Below are 18,195 nucleotides of genomic sequence, written 5' to 3' on the forward strand. Positions count from 1 at the left end.
ATGGAATAAACAACAGGTGGAAATTATTGGCAATTAGCAAGACACACACAATAAAGCAGTGGTTCTGCAGGTGGGGACCACAGCCCACTTCTCAGTACCTTTCTGCTTTCTGGCTGATGTTTTGGTCACTTTTGAATGTTGGTGGTGCTTTCACACTCGTGGTAGCATGAGATGGACTCTACAACCCACACAAGTGGCTCAGGTAGTGCAGCTCATCCAAGATGGCACATCAATGTGAGCTGTGGCAAGAAGGTTTGCTGTGTCTGTCAGCGTAGTGTCCAGAGGCTGGAGGCGCTACCAGGAGACAGGCCAGTACACCAGGAGACGTAGAGGAGGCCATAGGAGGGCAACAACCCAGCAGCAGGACCGCTACCTCCGCCTTTGTGCAAGGAGGAACAGGAGGAGCACTGCCAGAGCCCTGCAGAATGACCTCCAGCAGGCCACAAATGTGCATGTGTCTGCACAAATGGTTACAAACCGACTCCATGAGGATGGTATGAGGGCCTGACGTCCACAGATGGGGGTTGTGCTCACAGCCCAACACCGTGCAGGACGCTTGGCATTTGCCAGAGAACACCAGGATTGGCAAATTCGCCACTGGCACCCTGTGCTCTTCACAGATGAAAGCAGGTTCACACTGAGTACATGTGACAGATGTGACAGAGTCTGATGCGATGGAGAGCGATCTGCTGCCTGCAACATCCTTCAGCATGACTGGTTTGGCAGTGGGTCAGTAATGGTGTGGGGTGGTATTTCTTTGGAGGGCCGTACTGCCCACCATGTGCTCGCCAGAGGTAGCCTGACTGCCATTAGGTACCGAGATGAGATCCTCTGACCCCTTGTGAGACCATATGCTGGTGCGGTTGGCCCTGGGTTCCTCCTAATGCAGGACAATGCTAGACTTCATGTGGCTGGAGTGTGTCAGCAGTTCCTGCAAGATGAAGGCATTGAAGCTATGGACTGGCCCGCCCGTTCCCCAGACCTGAATCTGATTGAGCACATCTGGGACATCATGTCTCGCTCCATCCACCAACACCACGTTGCACCACAGACTGTCCAGGAGTTAGCTGATGCTTTAGTCCAGGTCTGGGAGGAGATCCCTCAGGAGACCATCCGCCACCTCATCAGGAGCATGCCCAGGTCATACAGGCACGTGGAGGCCACACACAATACTGAGCCTCATTTTGACTTGTTTTAAGGACATTACATCAAAGTTGGATCAGCCTGTCGTGTGTTTTTCTACTTTAATTTTATGTGTGACTCCAAATCCAGGCCTCCATTGGTTAATAAATATGATTTCCATTGATTTTTGTGTGATTTTGTTGTCAGCACATTCAACTTTGTACAGAACAAAGTATGCAATGAGAATATTTCATTCATTCAGATCTAGGATGTGTTATTTGAGTGTTCCCTTTATTTTTTTGAGCAGTGTAGTTTAGGCTGCTTTTTAACACATAGTGATGGTGAATTTACATAATATTTTGTATGTGATGTTTCTAATATTTGGAGTTTTTATTTTAATATAAACTGTTTTTATCAGAGGAAACAAAATGATCCACTAATAATGTACAATTTAATTTCACCTGATATTATTTTGTGAAATAAATTCAGAAATGGGCTAAATGATCTCACTGTTAATAATAAGAGAGATAGATGATAAGACTAGACTGATTAATAAATGATGACTGATAACCGGTTGATGTGTTTTTAGGGTCTTAGCTGTATTCAGCCCAGACAGAGACCCTCAGCGTTCAGGCCGTGGTCTCCAAACATCTCCACCAGCGAAAAGGACGGCAAGCCAGCGAATCTGCTGCAGGACAGGTAAACAGCAAACAGCTCAGCATAAAAACAGCAGCCGTGTTAATGTGGTTGTCAGCATGTTAAATGTGGGCGTAGTTCAGTTTAATGTTCTCTGCACTGATTCAATGGAACTGTGATTAAAATCGTTTTAGAGTCTAAAAGACTGTAGGAGCTGGATTAGTTTAATCTGGGAAAGTGCGATAATCTAAGAGCGTGTCCATGCGAGCAACTAATAGTGTGTCACCGCAAGTGACTGACAGCGTGTCACTGCGGCAACGTTTTGTGCTATAAGCTCCTAAATCAACCAAAAGCGGTAAGTACCTGAAGTATCATGGCTTCTGCTGGTTGTTTTGTCTACTCAGAGTGTGGCATGTTTAGTTTAACCCCCTTTCCACCTCTAGCGATAATAATAGTGGCTGTGTTTGTGCTAGGTGCCAGCTAGTCAGCTCTCTCGTGGAGAAGGTGGACCAGCTAGATGTGCACATCTGGGGTTTATTAAGGGATAGACAGCAAGATTCACTGCTAGGGTCACAGTGGGGTGAATGGGTGACGACGCTGAAGAACCTGTTATAAGTGCCCTGGTTATAGGAGACTCAATTGTCTGACACGTGAAATTAGCTACTCCTTTAAGAGCGCCAGCAGTAACAGTTAGCTGCTCACAGGGAGCCAGAGGACCAGACATTAGTGGCAACCTTAGACTTTTAGCTAATAAGAAATATTATAGTCATTCATGTAGGGGCCAATGATATTCATCTGCGGCAGTCTGAGATAACTAAGGGTAATATTAGAGAGGTGATTAAACAGGCCCAGACGATGTCCGATGCCATAATATGCTCTGGCCCCATCTGAATGCAGTGCGGCGTGGAAGCCTACAGCAGTGTTCCAAAAATCAAGTGGCCTTTATAGATAATTGGTTACATTTCGAGGGCAAGCCTGGTCTCATAGATAGGGATGGTGTCCACCCCACGCAGGAGGGTGTTGCCTTACTTTCTTGCATCATAGCTCATAGTCTTTTAGTCGGCAGAGTAGTGTAAATAGCTGCTGACAATCCAGAGCCGGGACCAGGCTGCAGACAGACAGGTTAACCGCCTTGAGACGTCACCCAGGTTCAACTTTATTGAGACTGTGTCTTTGCCCCAAAATAAAACTAAATTTAATCATAGAAAAACTCAATCAGCCTGTTAAAACAACCTAATCAACATATATCCGTATTCAGATGATAGCACCAGCAACTCAGATCTAAAGTTTGGACTGCTCAGTATAAGATCACTAAACTCAAAAGCAGTCATCGTGAATTATAAGTGATCATAAATTTGACGTTTTCTGTCTCACTGGGTTAGACCAGATGAATATTCAGCATTAAATGAAGCCACCCGTTGGCTATAATTATGTACATAGGCCAAGATTATCAGGCAAGGGGGATGGAGTCTGTGTAATCTACCAAAATTCCCTAGATATTAATCAGAAACAATGTGACACTTTCACTTCCTTTGAGGTCCTTTCCATTCATGTTACAAATCCGGTCACAAAAAAGAACCAGGGCCCTACTCTGAATTTTTAAAAGAATTTAGTGATTTGGCTGCACACCTGGCTGTGTGCATTGATAAAGTAATAATTGTAGGAGATTTTAATATTCACTTTGAGAAGGTAGATGACCCAGGAAAAAGGACATTTAGTTCAATTCTAGACTCTGTTGTTTTTACCCAAAATGTAACAGGGCTTACACATTACTGTAGTCACACTTTAGATTTAGTTTTGACAGTAGGTCTTAACATAGACATGCTTAATATCTTACCACAAACCTCAGCAATCTCTATTACCTAATTTCGTATGAGCTACGTCTCAGCCACAATATATGTACACCCCCTCGCTAAGTGCTCAATGAAACCTTTTACCACCCTACAATTCATAGAAAACCTTCCAGAACTATCAACCCTGTCTAATTACAGGCCTATTTCTAACTTACCATTAATATCTAAGATCTTAGAAAAAGCTGTGGCCCAACAACTTAGTTCATATCTACACAAGAACCATATATATGAAAAATTCCAATCAGCATTCAGGCCACATCACAGCACTGAGAGAGCTCTAGTTAAGATATGATCTTCTTCTTGCCTCTGATCAAGGCTATGTATCCTTAGTGCTACTTGACCTCAGCGCAGCTTTCGATACAATAAACCACAATATTCTCCTAGAAAGGTTAGAAAACATGGTTGGAATCACAGGAACCGCCCTATCGTAGTTCAAATCTCACGTAACACAATGTTATCAGTTTGTCAGTGTAAACAATTTATCTTCCAATTATTCAAAAGAAATATTTGGAGTTCCGCAAGGCTCTATTTTGAGGACCATTATTATTTACACTATACATGTTACCGTCACAGTTATAAGTAACCATGGCATTAACTTTGCTTGTTACACAGACAGTATGCAACTGTACATATCAGCCAAGCCTGATGACAAATACAGATTAAAGAAAACAGAGGACTGTGTAAAAGACGTGAAATGCTGGATGTTCCATAATTTCCTCCTACTAAACAGTAACAAAACAGAGATTCTCCTTCTGGGTCCAAAATTGGTAAGAAATAAATGATCAGATTTAATTTTAAATCTCGCTGACTTTACAGTTACACCTGGTTCAGCAGCAAAAAATCTTGGCGTCATAATTGATTCAGATTTATCATTTGATCAACACATAGGCAGCATCACTAGGACAGCTTTTTTTTACATCTTCGAAACATTGCCAAGATAAGAAATGCCCTATCCCTGCGTAGTACATGCATTTATTGCATCTAGGCTAGACTATTGCAATGTACTACTGTCAGGATGTACGAGCAGGAATCCAAGCAAACTTCAACTAGTCCAAAATACTGCATCCAGGGTCCTCACTAAAATTTGATCATATCAGTCCAACGCTATCATCACTTCATAGGCTGCCTGTTAAATTGTGTATTGATTATAAAATTAATTTATTGACATATAAAGCCCTACATGGGCTCGCTCCTGAGTACCTGCAAGACCTTATTTCCCATTACGTGCCATCACGACTACTCAGATCACAGAGTGCTGGCTTATTAATAGTTCCTAGAATTTGTAAGGCTGCAGCTGGGGGAAGAGCTTTTTCTTACAAAGCCTTACAAAGCCCCCAAACTCTGGAATAATCTTCCAGAAACTGTTTGGGACTCAGACACATTCTCAATCTTCAAATCTAGGCTGGAAACTCACTTGTTCTGTTTAGCTTTTGGTAGGTAATGTTCCCCCTTAGATAAAGGCAGCAGATTCAAGCGTTCATGGACACAGGGAATTATAGTAAACTGAGACGCTGGTGCTGTCGTCCCGCTGCTCGCACGCGGTCACTCAGGTTTGTGAACAGTGGAGAGGAGGGATGCCAAACTGTTTCAGAGTGCTCTCGTGTCTGTGTGTCCTTCTGGTTCTCTCCTTTAAGTTAAGTTTTACTGACGTAACGCTGATCACTTTACTGGCCCAACACTGATGACTTTACTAGCCTAACACTGATCACTTTACTAGCCTAATGCTGATCAGTTCACTGGCCTAACGTTTATCACTTTACTGGCCTAACGCTGATCACTTTACTAGCCTACGCTGATCACTTTACTAGCCTAACGCTGATCACTTTACTGGCCTAACGCTGATCACTTTACTGGCCTATTTGGGGAAATTCCAGAGATCCTTTTGAAGTTTGGGAACGTTTTTATTACAGATATCAGGGCTGGTATGTAGTCAGCTGCTTTAACTCTGCATAGATTGACTCACAGCAAATGTGTTTCGTCCTGTCCAGTTATGTACAAAAGCTGTTCACCACCAACCATTCAACATTAATTATATACAACTAGCTTCTATACCTGATTATACACAACTCCCCATAGCCCCTTAGTGGCGGGAGTACACTTTATCCCATACAAATGGGCCAGTCAAATCACACAGATTACAGTTTACAAAGCCAGACCTCCTCTGATGAACTAATCCATCTCCAATAGGGCTTTTCTTTTTTCGACCTGAAGATGAGGCTAAAAGATAAATGGAGATTGGTTTGACCGTTAATCCTTAAGTGGTTTAATGTTTACTACCACTCTTTCTCTGTCTGTTTCTTTCTCTCTCTTTCTCTCTCTGTCTCTCTCTCTTTCTCTCTGTCTCTCTGTTTCTCTGTGTGTGTGTGTGTGTGTGTCTCTCTCTCTCTGTCTCTTTCTCTGTCTCCCTCACTGTTTCTGTGTGTGTGTGTCTCTCTCTCTCTGTCTCTCTCTCTCTCCGTCTGTCTTGCTTTCTCTCTCTGTCTGTCTCTCTCTCTTTCTCTTTTTCTCTCTCTCTGTCTCTTTTTCTCTCAGTCTCTGTCTCTCTCCCTTTCTCTCTTTCTCTCTCCCTGTTTCTCTCTCTCTCTTTCTCTCTCTCTCTCTCTCTCTCTCTCTCTCTCTCTCTCTCTCTCTCTCTCTCTGTGTAGGTGATTTCATTGTCGGTCACTGTTCCACCAAAATCCTGAACTGGGTGTGAAATTAAGTGCTAGCTAGCTAAAGGCCGAGCCTGTGCACTCCTCTCTAGCGCTACCTGAAAGTGTGCTGAGTGTTTCCATGGAAACGTAAAGTCACCAGAAAGCTAAAAAGACGACTTTTCTTGTTTTACAGAGGCTTTTACTTTTACTGCGTAGCTTTCGGTCACTGTTAGCCACATTAGCCGCATTAGCTGCGTTGTTTCTGGTTGAATATTTCTGTTTAGAGCCGCTGGTGTAGCTGCAGGGCTGCAGGGTGTCGCCGTCTGCGGTCGCACCGAAACACTTTTGAGTAACGTTCTTTTACCATCCCACCCTGAGACCACAGCCTTTTCTGCTTAACCAGCTGCAGAAGAATTTCAGAGAAAACCACAGCCTGAAACGTTGATTAATCTCCTTCCCTCCTGCTAGATCAGAGCTGATTCTGTCAGCTATAACCCAGCAGAGCTTTAACCGCCTCACACATGGCCTTCAGAGTAGCCAGGAGAAGAGCCCCGATTATCCTGTATCATTCCATACAAACTTGTACGGTGAAAATACCTGGAAATACATTAAATAATCTCATTATAATCCCACAACAGCCTCAGCGTGAGAGTCAGATACATTGAGTAGATTAAATTTCATTTACGTGCCTTTTTTTGCGTGTAGATGTTCCTCTGAGCTGTACACTCTTAAAAAAGATGGTTCTTCAGGGGTTCTTTAGTAAAGACATTGGTTGTGTATGGAACCCTTTGCATGATTAAATGGTTATCTGCATGGTGAAACGGTTCTTCAGATTGATGGAGGATGAGTTGCACATGGTTCTGTATAGAACCTGTTTGAAAATGGCTCTGTATAAGACCAGAAAGGTAGCATTGTAGCAATAGTAGAACCTTGTTTAAACCAAGAACAATATACAACACATTCTCTATCAATCTGAAGAATCGTTTCACCATGCAGAGAACCATTTAAGCATTAAAGTGGTTCTTTAAGTGTTCATGGTTCTATATGGAACCATTGTATTTACTATAGAACCCTTGATTCTTGTTTAAAGTGTGCAGCTCAGAGCACACATAACGCACGTTAATGACCGTGAATCTCAGTGTGTCTGACTCTCGTGCTGAGGCTGTTGTGAATTTATTATAAGATGATTTAATTTATTCACATTTTTACTGAAATGATCTCACTTTCGTTTCAGGCATATTTTTACATGGTAATTCTGCCAGTATAAGGAAGTCATTTAACATCACATAATACAAGTTAAAATGTATAAAAATTAGTTAAATAATCTTATAATAGTCTTTGTATGAGACATTTGATATAAGGACTAGATTTAAGCTCACTTGACCTGCCAACATTGTCATTGATTTGCAGTGTAACTGTGTGTATTTGAACATTTTACATTTGTTTGTATTTTTATATCATTTTTATTTCCATTTGAAGTTGTTTTATGTTGTTTTGTTGAAAATAAGCACTGGCATGTGACCTGAAGACAGGATGAAATGATGAATGAAGTGATAAAAGCTCACTGTTTTAACCAAATCACCTCAGTTTAATGTTCTGAGAACAGATGAACTGTAGATACTGAATAATTCATAGTAGTCTTAAGATTAAAAGCCTAAGCCTGGGTAATAATAGCTAATATAAATAAATAAATTGATTAATTAATTAATTAAGCTAATCAGTTCTTTAAAACTGACCTGTTGAAGCCTTTATTTTTTATTATTATTATTATGTTATTGATGGAGCTGCTGGTGTTTCTGTCTCTGCAGTTTCTATAACTATAAGAGTTTAGAGAGCGCTGTGGCTCCGAACGTCACGCTGCCGCCGCTCCAGAAGCTTCCGCAGGTTTCTCCTCCTGCCCCCGCCCCTGCCATCACCCGCACGGCCGAGTCCGAGCTGCAGCCGGATGGAGCAGCAAAGCCGAGGAAACGCAAACTGACTGGCGACACCCATTGCTGTCCAATCACAACGGCTGGCCGTCCCCCACCACCTCCCGCCGAGGAGAAGGACTCGGATGTGGAGGTGGAGGTCCGAGATGAATGTGAGTCTGTTTTAATGTTTTTAAACACTAAAGTCTGAAAATAATGAATGGTGTTTTTTTAGGTAATTTTGAGATCATTTTAAATGGTCAGTAATGAAACAGACGCAGGAGTGTGATTTGAGCAGTGCTTTGGCTGGTTATCAGTGGTCAGTATAATCCAGACGAGCCCAGGTTTTACTGCATTTCTTTGCCTTTTAGTTGAACTGAGCAATGACAATAAATCTAAGTTTACTCTCTTCTCTAATAATAATTATATTAAACATCGTCACATCGTCAGAAATAAAACCAGAACAGGAACGTTACAGGAGGAGGAAAAGTATCCCTCAATTCCAGTGTAACATTCACTGCAACTGGCTGAGGCTGAAAACAGCTGGAGAATAATGCACCATGACTGTGAAAGATCAGTCTCTGTTAACAGACAGACAGACAGACAGATAGACAGACAGACTGACAGACATAGATAGACAGTCAAACAGGCAGGTAGTCAGACAGAGCGACAGACAGGTCCAGTACCTGCTTTATCAAATCAGTACCTCATTATGTTTGATCAGGTGGAATTTGATCAATTGTTCTGATGTCCAGTGGCGTCCATATCTTCTACATTTTTGTTCTTTCCGTATTTTTGTGTTTGCATTTATATTAATGCAAGTAAAAGTTTTGCTCTTATATTGCTCAGATAATTGTGTGTGTATATATATCCATCCATCCATCCATCCATCCATCCATTTCCTAAGCCGCTTCTCCGTCAGGGTCGCGGGGGGGTGCTGGAGCCTATCCCAGCAGTCTTCGGGCGAAAGGCAGGATACACCCTGGACAGGTCGCCAGTCCATCGCAGGGCAGTGTATATATATTTATATAGAATTCAATTCCCAAGTCAAATACGAAAGTTCTGCCCGTCTTTGGTCACGGGACATGAATGAATTTTACGTATTAGACAAAAATCACCAATAAAGCAAAATGTGGTAAATAAAAAGAAAGTGTGCATTAAATTAGCAGTAACTGTAACTGTAACTTTATTATCAGCAAAATGGTATTCTGGCGACTAGTCCAGTAATACTTATTTCACTATACATTCTGTTAATAGTACATATTACTGTGTAATTACACAATTGACTGCATTGTTCATTTACATTATGATGAAGTTACAGACACTAACGTGATTTCTGAGTGGGAGGTCTTTTTTGTGTTGTTTTTTTTGCTGACCAATCAGGCCAAAATGAAGGCGAAGCTTCAGCAACAGTGGTAAAGAAGGCAGGAATAGCCTGACGATTTCAGAGACATAAAACTTTCTGGAGGAACAGGATGAGCTTTCCGTCTGTGTGTATCAGAGCGGCAGCTATCTCGCACAGCTGATTGACAGCTGTTGCTTAGCAACAGGGCAATGCACAGCCCAAAGCAGCACAGTGTGAACCCCAAATAATAAAACCAGGCCGCGAGTTTCTCCTTGATGTTTTTAAGCCTCCTGAAGGTCGAGAGTTTTGGAGCTTTTGTGTGCCGACCTTGAGGACTCACAGCGTTTCTGAGCACTGCTGAGTGCGAAACCTTGCTGAAGCACATTTAAGTGGTTTGTTCTTTCCTCTCGGATGGTTCTCTGAGGGCCTTGAGAGATGAGAAACACTCCACAACAAAGCCAATGTGTGTAAATATCAGGGACTCAACCAGGACGTGGATTCCGAGCACAGCTCTCAATTCATCTCTGCTGGTTTTCTTAATACCTGCCTTGGAGTTTTAAAGAGGTTTCTGGGAACATGGTAGCTGGTGGACCTGCAGAGAGAAACGTTTAACACACAGACAGAAATTAACTCTGTAAATGAGAAGCTGCTCCACCAAACGTCCAGCTCAAACACACCGAACGGTGTTCTGTTCTCTTCATACTCGCATAATTTTACTCATTTTATCAGAGCTGATCTTCACATTGTCTGTCTCGGATGTTATAATCCGCTATATATAAACAGTCTGGGTTATAATGCGCTATATATAAACAGTCTGGGTTATAATGTGTTATATATAAACAGTCTGGGTTATAATGCACTATATATAAACAGTCTGGGTTATAATGTGTTATATATAAACAGTCTGGGTTATAATGCACTATATATAAACAGTCTGGGTTATAATGCGCTATATATAAACAGTCTGGGTTATAATGTGCTATATATAAGCAGTCTGGGTTATAATGCACTATATATAAGCAGTCTGGGTTATAATGCGCTATATATAAGCAGTCTGGGTTATAATACACTATATATAAACAGTCTGGGTTATAATGCACTATATATAAACAGTCTGGGTTATAATGCACTATATATAAACAGTATTACTCAACAAAAGTAATCCACAACTAGTTACTCATTACTTCTGTCCGACTGTAATGTAATGTAATCTCACCACTCATTACAAACTAATTTCATTACCCTGTACCTGATTATCTCTCTGTGTTGGCAGATATAGCTCTATGACTTAAAACAAGGAAACCGATCTGCCGATTTAGTGAGATAGTTAAGTAATCTTATGATGTTCTTAAAACCATCTCAAAATGAGATATATTAGATATTTTACCCAGATTTGGGATTATTTCATTATTTAAAGCAGTAGTTTGCAATGTAGACAAAAGCGTCACTCACGCTTCTGTACAGGTCAAAGCTTTCAGTTCTCTAAAGCTAAAGGAAATTTTGAACTCAAATCCAGACTGAGAGCCATCTGTCCGAGCCCAAACCACTACTCCGAGATCTGAGTAGCAGCTTGATATTTCATACTGCTGCGGATGTCCTGGTACTGAGTACAACATTCATATTTTGCAGCTACAGAGTTTAGAACAGTAGTAGTTGTGCACAGTTAGATGGTTTTTAGAATTTTTTAAAGCCAAACCTCCAGATCTGTAGACATCTCTACCTCCACCACGTTGATTCCTGATGGAGACGAAGGGAACTGACTGTAGTCTTTTACATTGTTAGTGTATGTGTTTTAACTTGTTCAGACTCTACAGTAATGTTCATTTAATTAGCTGTTTGAAGTTCAGTGTCTGGACGTCTTCTCTGCCACTGTGGCAGGAAAATCCGTAACATCTCAGTTGCCATCTCGACTGACCGATTCATTCTGTTTCCGTTTCCTCCCTGCAGTCACCTCCTCGCTGTCGTCCCTCTCGTCTCCGTCCTTCACGTCCTCCTCCAGCTCCGCTAAAGACATGAGCTCTCCCAGCGCGGTGCCTGGACCAGTCACCGCAGTACCCGTCGCCTCGGCAGTGGTGGGATCTGGGGTGGCCACAGCGCCCGTCGCCGTGACAGTCGACGGTCCGGTGGCTCTGGACTCCGAGCTGGAAACTCTGAGGCAGGCTCTAGAGAATGGATTGGACTCCAAAGAGTCAAAGGAGAAGTTCCTGCACGAAATCGTGAAGATGAGGGTGAAGCAGGAGGAGAAACTGGGCTCAGCTCTGCAGGCCAAGCGCAGCCTACAGCAGGTACGCCTCAGAACAGATGCCCACACTGTGCTATATAGAATCTTTTTCAGCAGCACCTTTTTGTACAGCACATTCTCCACCAATCAAAAAATTAACCCTTTAAGGTTCATTTGCAAAGGGTTCTTTGAGTTTTCTTTACTGAAGAACTTTTGAAGAACCATCTTTTTTAGGAGTGTAGGGTAGTTTTTCATATTTTTGGGAATAAACACCTAATTTTTCAGTCTGCAGAATTAAATGAAAGCATTCTCCAGTTGTTATTTTGCAAATGGCCAATAGAAGCAGAAAGTTCAGTTTTAATGATCTCGTAATTGAGAGGATCCAGTGGCATTCCAGGGAAAATGTACACAGGACAAACGTACCAGGTTTGGCACATTTTCTTTTAACACAGGGTCAGATGGGAATGATTTTGGAAGACATTGTTTCATTCTCCAATATCTTCATAAGTCTGTTCTTAAGTGTGTTCTTGAGAAAGATCTTAAGAAAAAGTCTCCATCAGATTCATGTCATGTTCTTGAAGAAGAGAACTCTTGTCACCTTCATGCTCTTGAGTGTGTGTAGATTCTGTTCTTACCTGAGAAGAATCCCCACATAAGAGAACACTGGTGAGTTAGAATCATGAGATGCTCATGGTTTGGTGTTGTATCTGCAGGAGCTGGAGTTCCTGCGTGTGGCAAAGAAGGAGAAGCTGCGCGAGGCGACAGAGGCGAAGCGGAGTTTGCGGAAGGAGATTGAGCGTTTGCGGGCGGACGGAGAGCGGAGAATGCGGGAGGCGAACGAAGTGCGAGCGAGGCTGAAGAGGGAATTGGAGCAGGCAAGACAGCTACGAGTCTGTGATAAGGGTTGTGAGGCGGGACGGCTACGCGCTAAATACTCCGCTCAGGTGTGTTCCCCATCCTACTGCTGTATATAAACAACGTACAACAAGAGCTACACATGCCGGTCTGTTCTACAGTTTCTCTTTAGGCTGAATGAATAACCGACTCTAAATGTAGCTATTGTGATATAAACCGAGTCCGTTCTACAGTTTCTCATTAGGCTGAATGAATAACCGGCTCTAAATGTAGGTATTGTGATATAAACCGAGTCCGTTCTACAGTTTCTCATTAGGCTGAATGAATAACCGGCTCTAAATGTAGGTATTGTGATATAAACCGAGTCCGTTCTACAGTTTCTCATTAGACTGAATGAATAACCGACTCTAAATGTAGGTATTGTGATATAAACCGAGTCCGTTCTACAGTTTCTCATTAGACTGAATGAATAACCGACTCTAAATGTAGCTATTGTGATATAAACCGAGTCCGTTCTACAGTTTCTCATTAGGCTGAATGAACAACCGGCTCTAAATGTAGGTATTGTGATATAAACCGAGTCCGTTCTACAGTTTCTCATTAGACTGAATGAACAACCGACTCTAAATGTAGGTATTGTGATATAAACCGAGTCCGTTCTACAGTTTCTCATTAGACTGAATGAATAACCGACTCTAAATGTAGGTATTGTGATATAAACCGAGTCCGTTCTACAGTTTCTCATTAGGCTGAATGAATAACCGACTCTAAATGTAGGTATTGTGATATAAACCGAGTCTGTTCTACAGTTTCTCATTAGGCTGAATGAACAACCGACTCTAAATGTAGGTATTGTGATATAAACCGAGTCTGTTCTACAGTTTCTCTTTAGGCTGAATGAATAACCGACTCTAAATGTAGGTATTGTGATATAAACCGAGTCCGTTCTACAGTTTCTCATTAGGCTGAATGAATAACAGACTCTAAATGTAGGTATTGTGATATAAACTGAGTCCGTTTATAGTTTCTCGTGTTGTGGTGCAGATACAGGAATAGAGTCTGAGGTGTAATTAGAACTGAGGGGCTGTATGTGTGAAACTGTTGGGTGTTGGTCGCAGACGTGCGATAAGCGTTCAGGACCAAACAGGAAGAGATGAGTCTACTTCCCGTCAGCCACAGGAAGTGTTGTTTAGACTGAAACAGAGTCAGGCTTAGATTTCTGTCTGGCAGGGTGTGTTCGTACGTCTGATGCCTCCGTTTTTTTGGTTCATGTACGGCGCATCTATAAACAGCAGCACCATCATGAGGCCTGAGTTACAGCAGTGCTAAACTCTCAGGGTCTTCTGGGCTTCAGAGAAGGACTAAACCCATCTGCTGCTTTTAAACTCAGGAATATTTTTTCTTCATTAAGGTATAAACAGTGTAAATGTTTCCTCAAAGGTTCTACAGTTCTACAGGTTCTACAGGTTCTAAGGTCTGATTGTGAAGCTTAAATAAGTTTATCCAGGTGAAAAGTCGGTATTTGTTCCTTTTCATAACCGAATGTTTTAAAACAGAACAGTAGAATAAAAGCCTGGAGGCGAGGCAGGGTGTGTGGAGTCAGTACAGCTTAGAACAGATCATTTCAATGGATTATGGTTCAGTTATGTTCCCTGACTAAAGTTACTGAGATGGAGCCTTGAGGGTTCCACCCCAATGATGAGCGGGGAACTGACCCAGAGACATCTAGTACTTTTATTGCTGAGAGTGCACTCAGTCACTGTAAAGCTTTTACATATGAGCTCAGAAATATGATGTCTGTTACAAATATCTTTGTACAGTTAGCTTGGTGCTAACATACTATTAGAAATCCCCTATAGGTGCTAGCAGAAATGAGCAGTTTAGTGAATATGTGGTAATTGTTTTACTTAATTTGGACTTTTATGGCTTGAAGTGAAGACTTGGCGCTTATAGACATGTTTCCCCACTGGATAACAGTCTGTTGTACAGAGCCAGAAATTCCATAATCAGGTGTATTGACGATGACTTACATCTACATGATTTGAGTCAGGTTAGTGAAGCTAATTGTTTTTATCATCTGTTAGCTACATTAGCCTGGTGGTTCCAGTGCTAAAACTACACAAGCAGACTCCAGAGCCCAAAGACGTCTCGACTGATCAACTACATTTAGAATAAAATCTGGATCATCCTGAGGGTTAAAGTGTCACTGTTTCCATTGTAAGTCCTCCCAAGTGTAGTAAAACATCATTTTTGTGTGTTTTCAGATCGAGGAGCTCCAGATGAAGCTCCAGCACGCAGAGGCGGACCGCGAGCAGCTCCGGGCCGACCTGCAGCAGGAGCGGGAGGCACGGGAGCACCTGGAGAGGGTGGTGAAGGAGCTACAAGAGCAACTGTGGCCTAAAACCGTGAACAGGGAGAACGCAAACACACCAGCGTCGACACCAACAACACTGTCCAGCAAGGACTCCAGCAACTAAGTCACTCCCTCAAACACAGATTCCCTGAGTGACCATGGGAGAAAAGTGCGAGTGGACACTGTTATAACGGAACGAACACGTGTTACTGTTGAAAGCACTGAATCAAAAAGTTATCGGCATAGAACAAACAAAAGAAGAAAAATAGCACAAACGTATTCTTGTGCATGCAGAACAGACTTTCATAATTGGAATGAAAAGGAGAATCCAGCAAATCTTCATTTAGTTTTCCGGAGGAGCGCCGGAGCATGCTGCCGAAGTGGAGCGCTCGTTGTGTGTTTGTTTTCTGTTTTTTTGTTTCTTTGTCTTTGTTTTTCTATGCTCCTCCTGATGAAAGCAGTTCACTTTGTAATAAGCTATTTAAGACTTTGCTTATGTTACGACAAAAAAAATGTCATTTTCGGTGGCGAAAAAGCCTCAAACGTTCCCTTTTGTACCGTAAAGGGTGCGGCCTTCTCCCGTGTCCTGCCTCATGCTTGTCAAACAAAGCCATCGCTGGGGGTGAACCCACAAGCGGATCTTCAGAAGCGCTTGGCGGGGTTCGTTGGGTTGTGCGGGAGGTTTCGCTTCACTGTGCTTTTCTATCGCTGGGATGCTAACAGTTAGCGCTATGCTGAGTCGTTTCCTTTTCAGGGCTGGACGTATGGACGTTATCAGAAACTGCAGAAATGTTCTGTTTGAGTAAATTATATGTAAATATGAATGTTTTTCTTTCCTTTTTTTAACTTTACAGTAATAAATCGCACTTTGTCATAACAGAATATCGCTTAGCCGCTAACCTCCACCTGTACATTTACCTTTATTTCACCAGTGTAGAAAAGAAATGAGCTTTTTTTCCTTAATTATATGCAACACAGTTACATGCAATGTAATCATATGTTTAAGGCTAAATATTGTAAATAAACATTCGGCAGAAAATATGCTTGCTTGCGTAAGGGGTGGGGAGGTGGGGGTGTCCGATCCGGTTCATTTCAGTTTTAAATACTTTTGTTTTGTTTGCTGTTTTTTTTACTGTATTACAGCCTACATTTCAGCTCATTCGTTTACAGATAGCGAGGGCAGAAACGGACGTCCGCCGTCTTTACGGTGGCTCTGAGTGCTCGCACTGACAATCGTCGGGCTTGGTAGACGATTTAGGGTACAGTGCGGTCGGAATGTACGTGGCGTTTTTGAAGCGTTGCCGCTTGATGATTTTTGACATATTTTTCCCAGCGTATGTTCTTGCTGGACTTTTTCAGTAGCTCATATTTTCTTTTATATGCATGAAAGTTTTGAATTTGACGAGAAAAAAAGTCATCAGCCATTCATATAATCATAATTATCGGGCATTAATAATAGTGTTTATATCTTTTTCTGTTTTGATTGTGTTATGCAATATTCAGCGACATCCCTCCATCAGAACATCTTAGATTTCAAAATAAAAGCACGCAAACACACGTACACACACACAAACTCAAATATACATACTCAAACACACACAGACACACACATACACACACACACTCAAACACACACACAGACACACACTCTCTCTCACACACACACAAACTCAAATATACATACTCAAACACACACAGACACACACATACACACACACACTCAAACACACACACAGACACACACTCTCTCTCACACACACACAAACTCACAGGCTCTAAATGTAGACTTCTCAGTGCACACTGTAATGCTGGCGAGCCCTAAGTGCCTGTGTTTTGGCGCTTGGTTTCCAGAATTTGAGTGTTTTTTACATTTGCACTTTTACCAGAACTTGATCATCTTTGCTTAAATGCAGCAATTTTGTCAGTATTCCTTTGATATCTTCTCTTTTTATTATAAATAAGTAAACAAATAAATGAATAAATAAATTATACACAGTCTAGTGCAGCTTTTTCCTCTGGTATCTTCTATCGGAATTGCTTTTTAGTTATTTGTGAATATTCTTATTGAGATTTCTCAAATATTTTTCCTTTTTTTTTTAATTAGGAATATTAAGGTATATTTAAATGATATAAAAAATAAAGGTTAGTGGCTTATAGAGACGATACACGCACAGCCGCCAGGTCTATGACTAATGATAAGAATAATAATACTGATAATAATAATAAAGCCCAGCGTTTTGAATAAGATCAAACAAAATGAAAAGCATTTTCACTATGAGGCTGTTTTGTAGTTGTTTTTCACTCTGTGTACTTTTACTTTGTCTTTTTTTACAAAAGAATAAAAAAGAAAAAGGGAGGGATTGTCGGTACTCCCGAGTTTACGCCGAGAACACGGTAAAATTTCTAATTGAGAGCCATTCTTTTGCTAATATGCTAATCTGAGAGAATAACCGAGCAATAATCGATGTTAGGGAAGCAAAGCTGGTCAGTGTGAGGATTAATCCCAGTCACCGCTGTAAATATCTGTCCTCCTTTTTACACTGTTGTATAATGACTGTATGTTGTGTTTTTGTTTTTTTCTTTTCCTCTGAATGAAAATATCCGACGGCTGTCCTGTTTTACACCGGGGCGTTTAGCAGAACACAGGTGTGGTTTGGCTCCGGCTCTCCGGTGCGTTCTGTCCTGTGCACTGCGTTTCTTACTGTTCTCTCTGTTTCGTTCTGCTTCGTTGTTTGTTTTGAAGACGTTTATTTCATCAGTGTTGTGACACAGAAGTGTCATTTTCCCGGCTCCGGTTAAATCCGGAAGTGTTTTTACCCCTGTTTAATATCCTGGTTCAGTTCTTCATCATCTTAGCCCTTCACTGCTGCTATAACGAAATATTATAAACTTTACGATTTTACAGCACACCTATTTTTATGTAAGAGGTAAAAAATGCTTTCTTCTTTATTAATGATGCAGATACAGAATGACAAAAATATCCTGGCCTATTTATCCTTCTCTCTCTCTGTCTCTCTCTGTCTCTGTCTCTCTCTCTCTCTCTCTCTGTCTCTCTTTCTCTCTCTCTCACTCTCTCTCTCTCTTACTCTCTCTCTCTCTTTCCTCTCTCTCTGTCTCTCGCTCTCTTTCCTCTCTCTCTGTCTCTCTTTCCTCTCTCTCTCTCTTGCTCGCTCTCTTTCCTCTCTCTCTGTCTCTCTTTCCTCTCTCTCTCTCTCTCTCTCTCTTGCTCGCTCTCTCTTTCTTTCTCTCTGTATCTCTCTCTCCCTCTCA

At 41.7% G+C, this 18,195-nt stretch overlaps 1 protein-coding gene across 1 annotated transcript in view; it reads left to right on the forward strand.

The window, feature by feature from the left end:
- skia (v-ski avian sarcoma viral oncogene homolog a) overlaps positions 1-17,838 on the forward strand; it is an 87,178-nt gene extending 69,340 nt beyond the window's left edge. Inside the window, exons 3-7 of the mRNA XM_037535895.1 lie at positions 1,712-1,821; positions 8,053-8,324; positions 11,444-11,781; positions 12,431-12,661; positions 14,837-17,838. Of these exons, the coding sequence (XP_037391792.1) occupies positions 1,712-1,821; positions 8,053-8,324; positions 11,444-11,781; positions 12,431-12,661; positions 14,837-15,049 (1,164 nt within the window). The 3' untranslated portion in view covers positions 15,050-17,838. The remainder of the gene's footprint in view (positions 1-1,711; positions 1,822-8,052; positions 8,325-11,443; positions 11,782-12,430; positions 12,662-14,836) is intronic.
- The last annotated feature ends 357 nt before the right edge of the window (positions 17,839-18,195 follow it).

The sequence above is a fragment of the Pygocentrus nattereri genome, chromosome 28 (assembly GCF_015220715.1).
Source record: "Pygocentrus nattereri isolate fPygNat1 chromosome 28, fPygNat1.pri, whole genome shotgun sequence".
Classification (NCBI taxonomy): domain Eukaryota; kingdom Metazoa; phylum Chordata; class Actinopteri; order Characiformes; family Serrasalmidae; genus Pygocentrus; species Pygocentrus nattereri.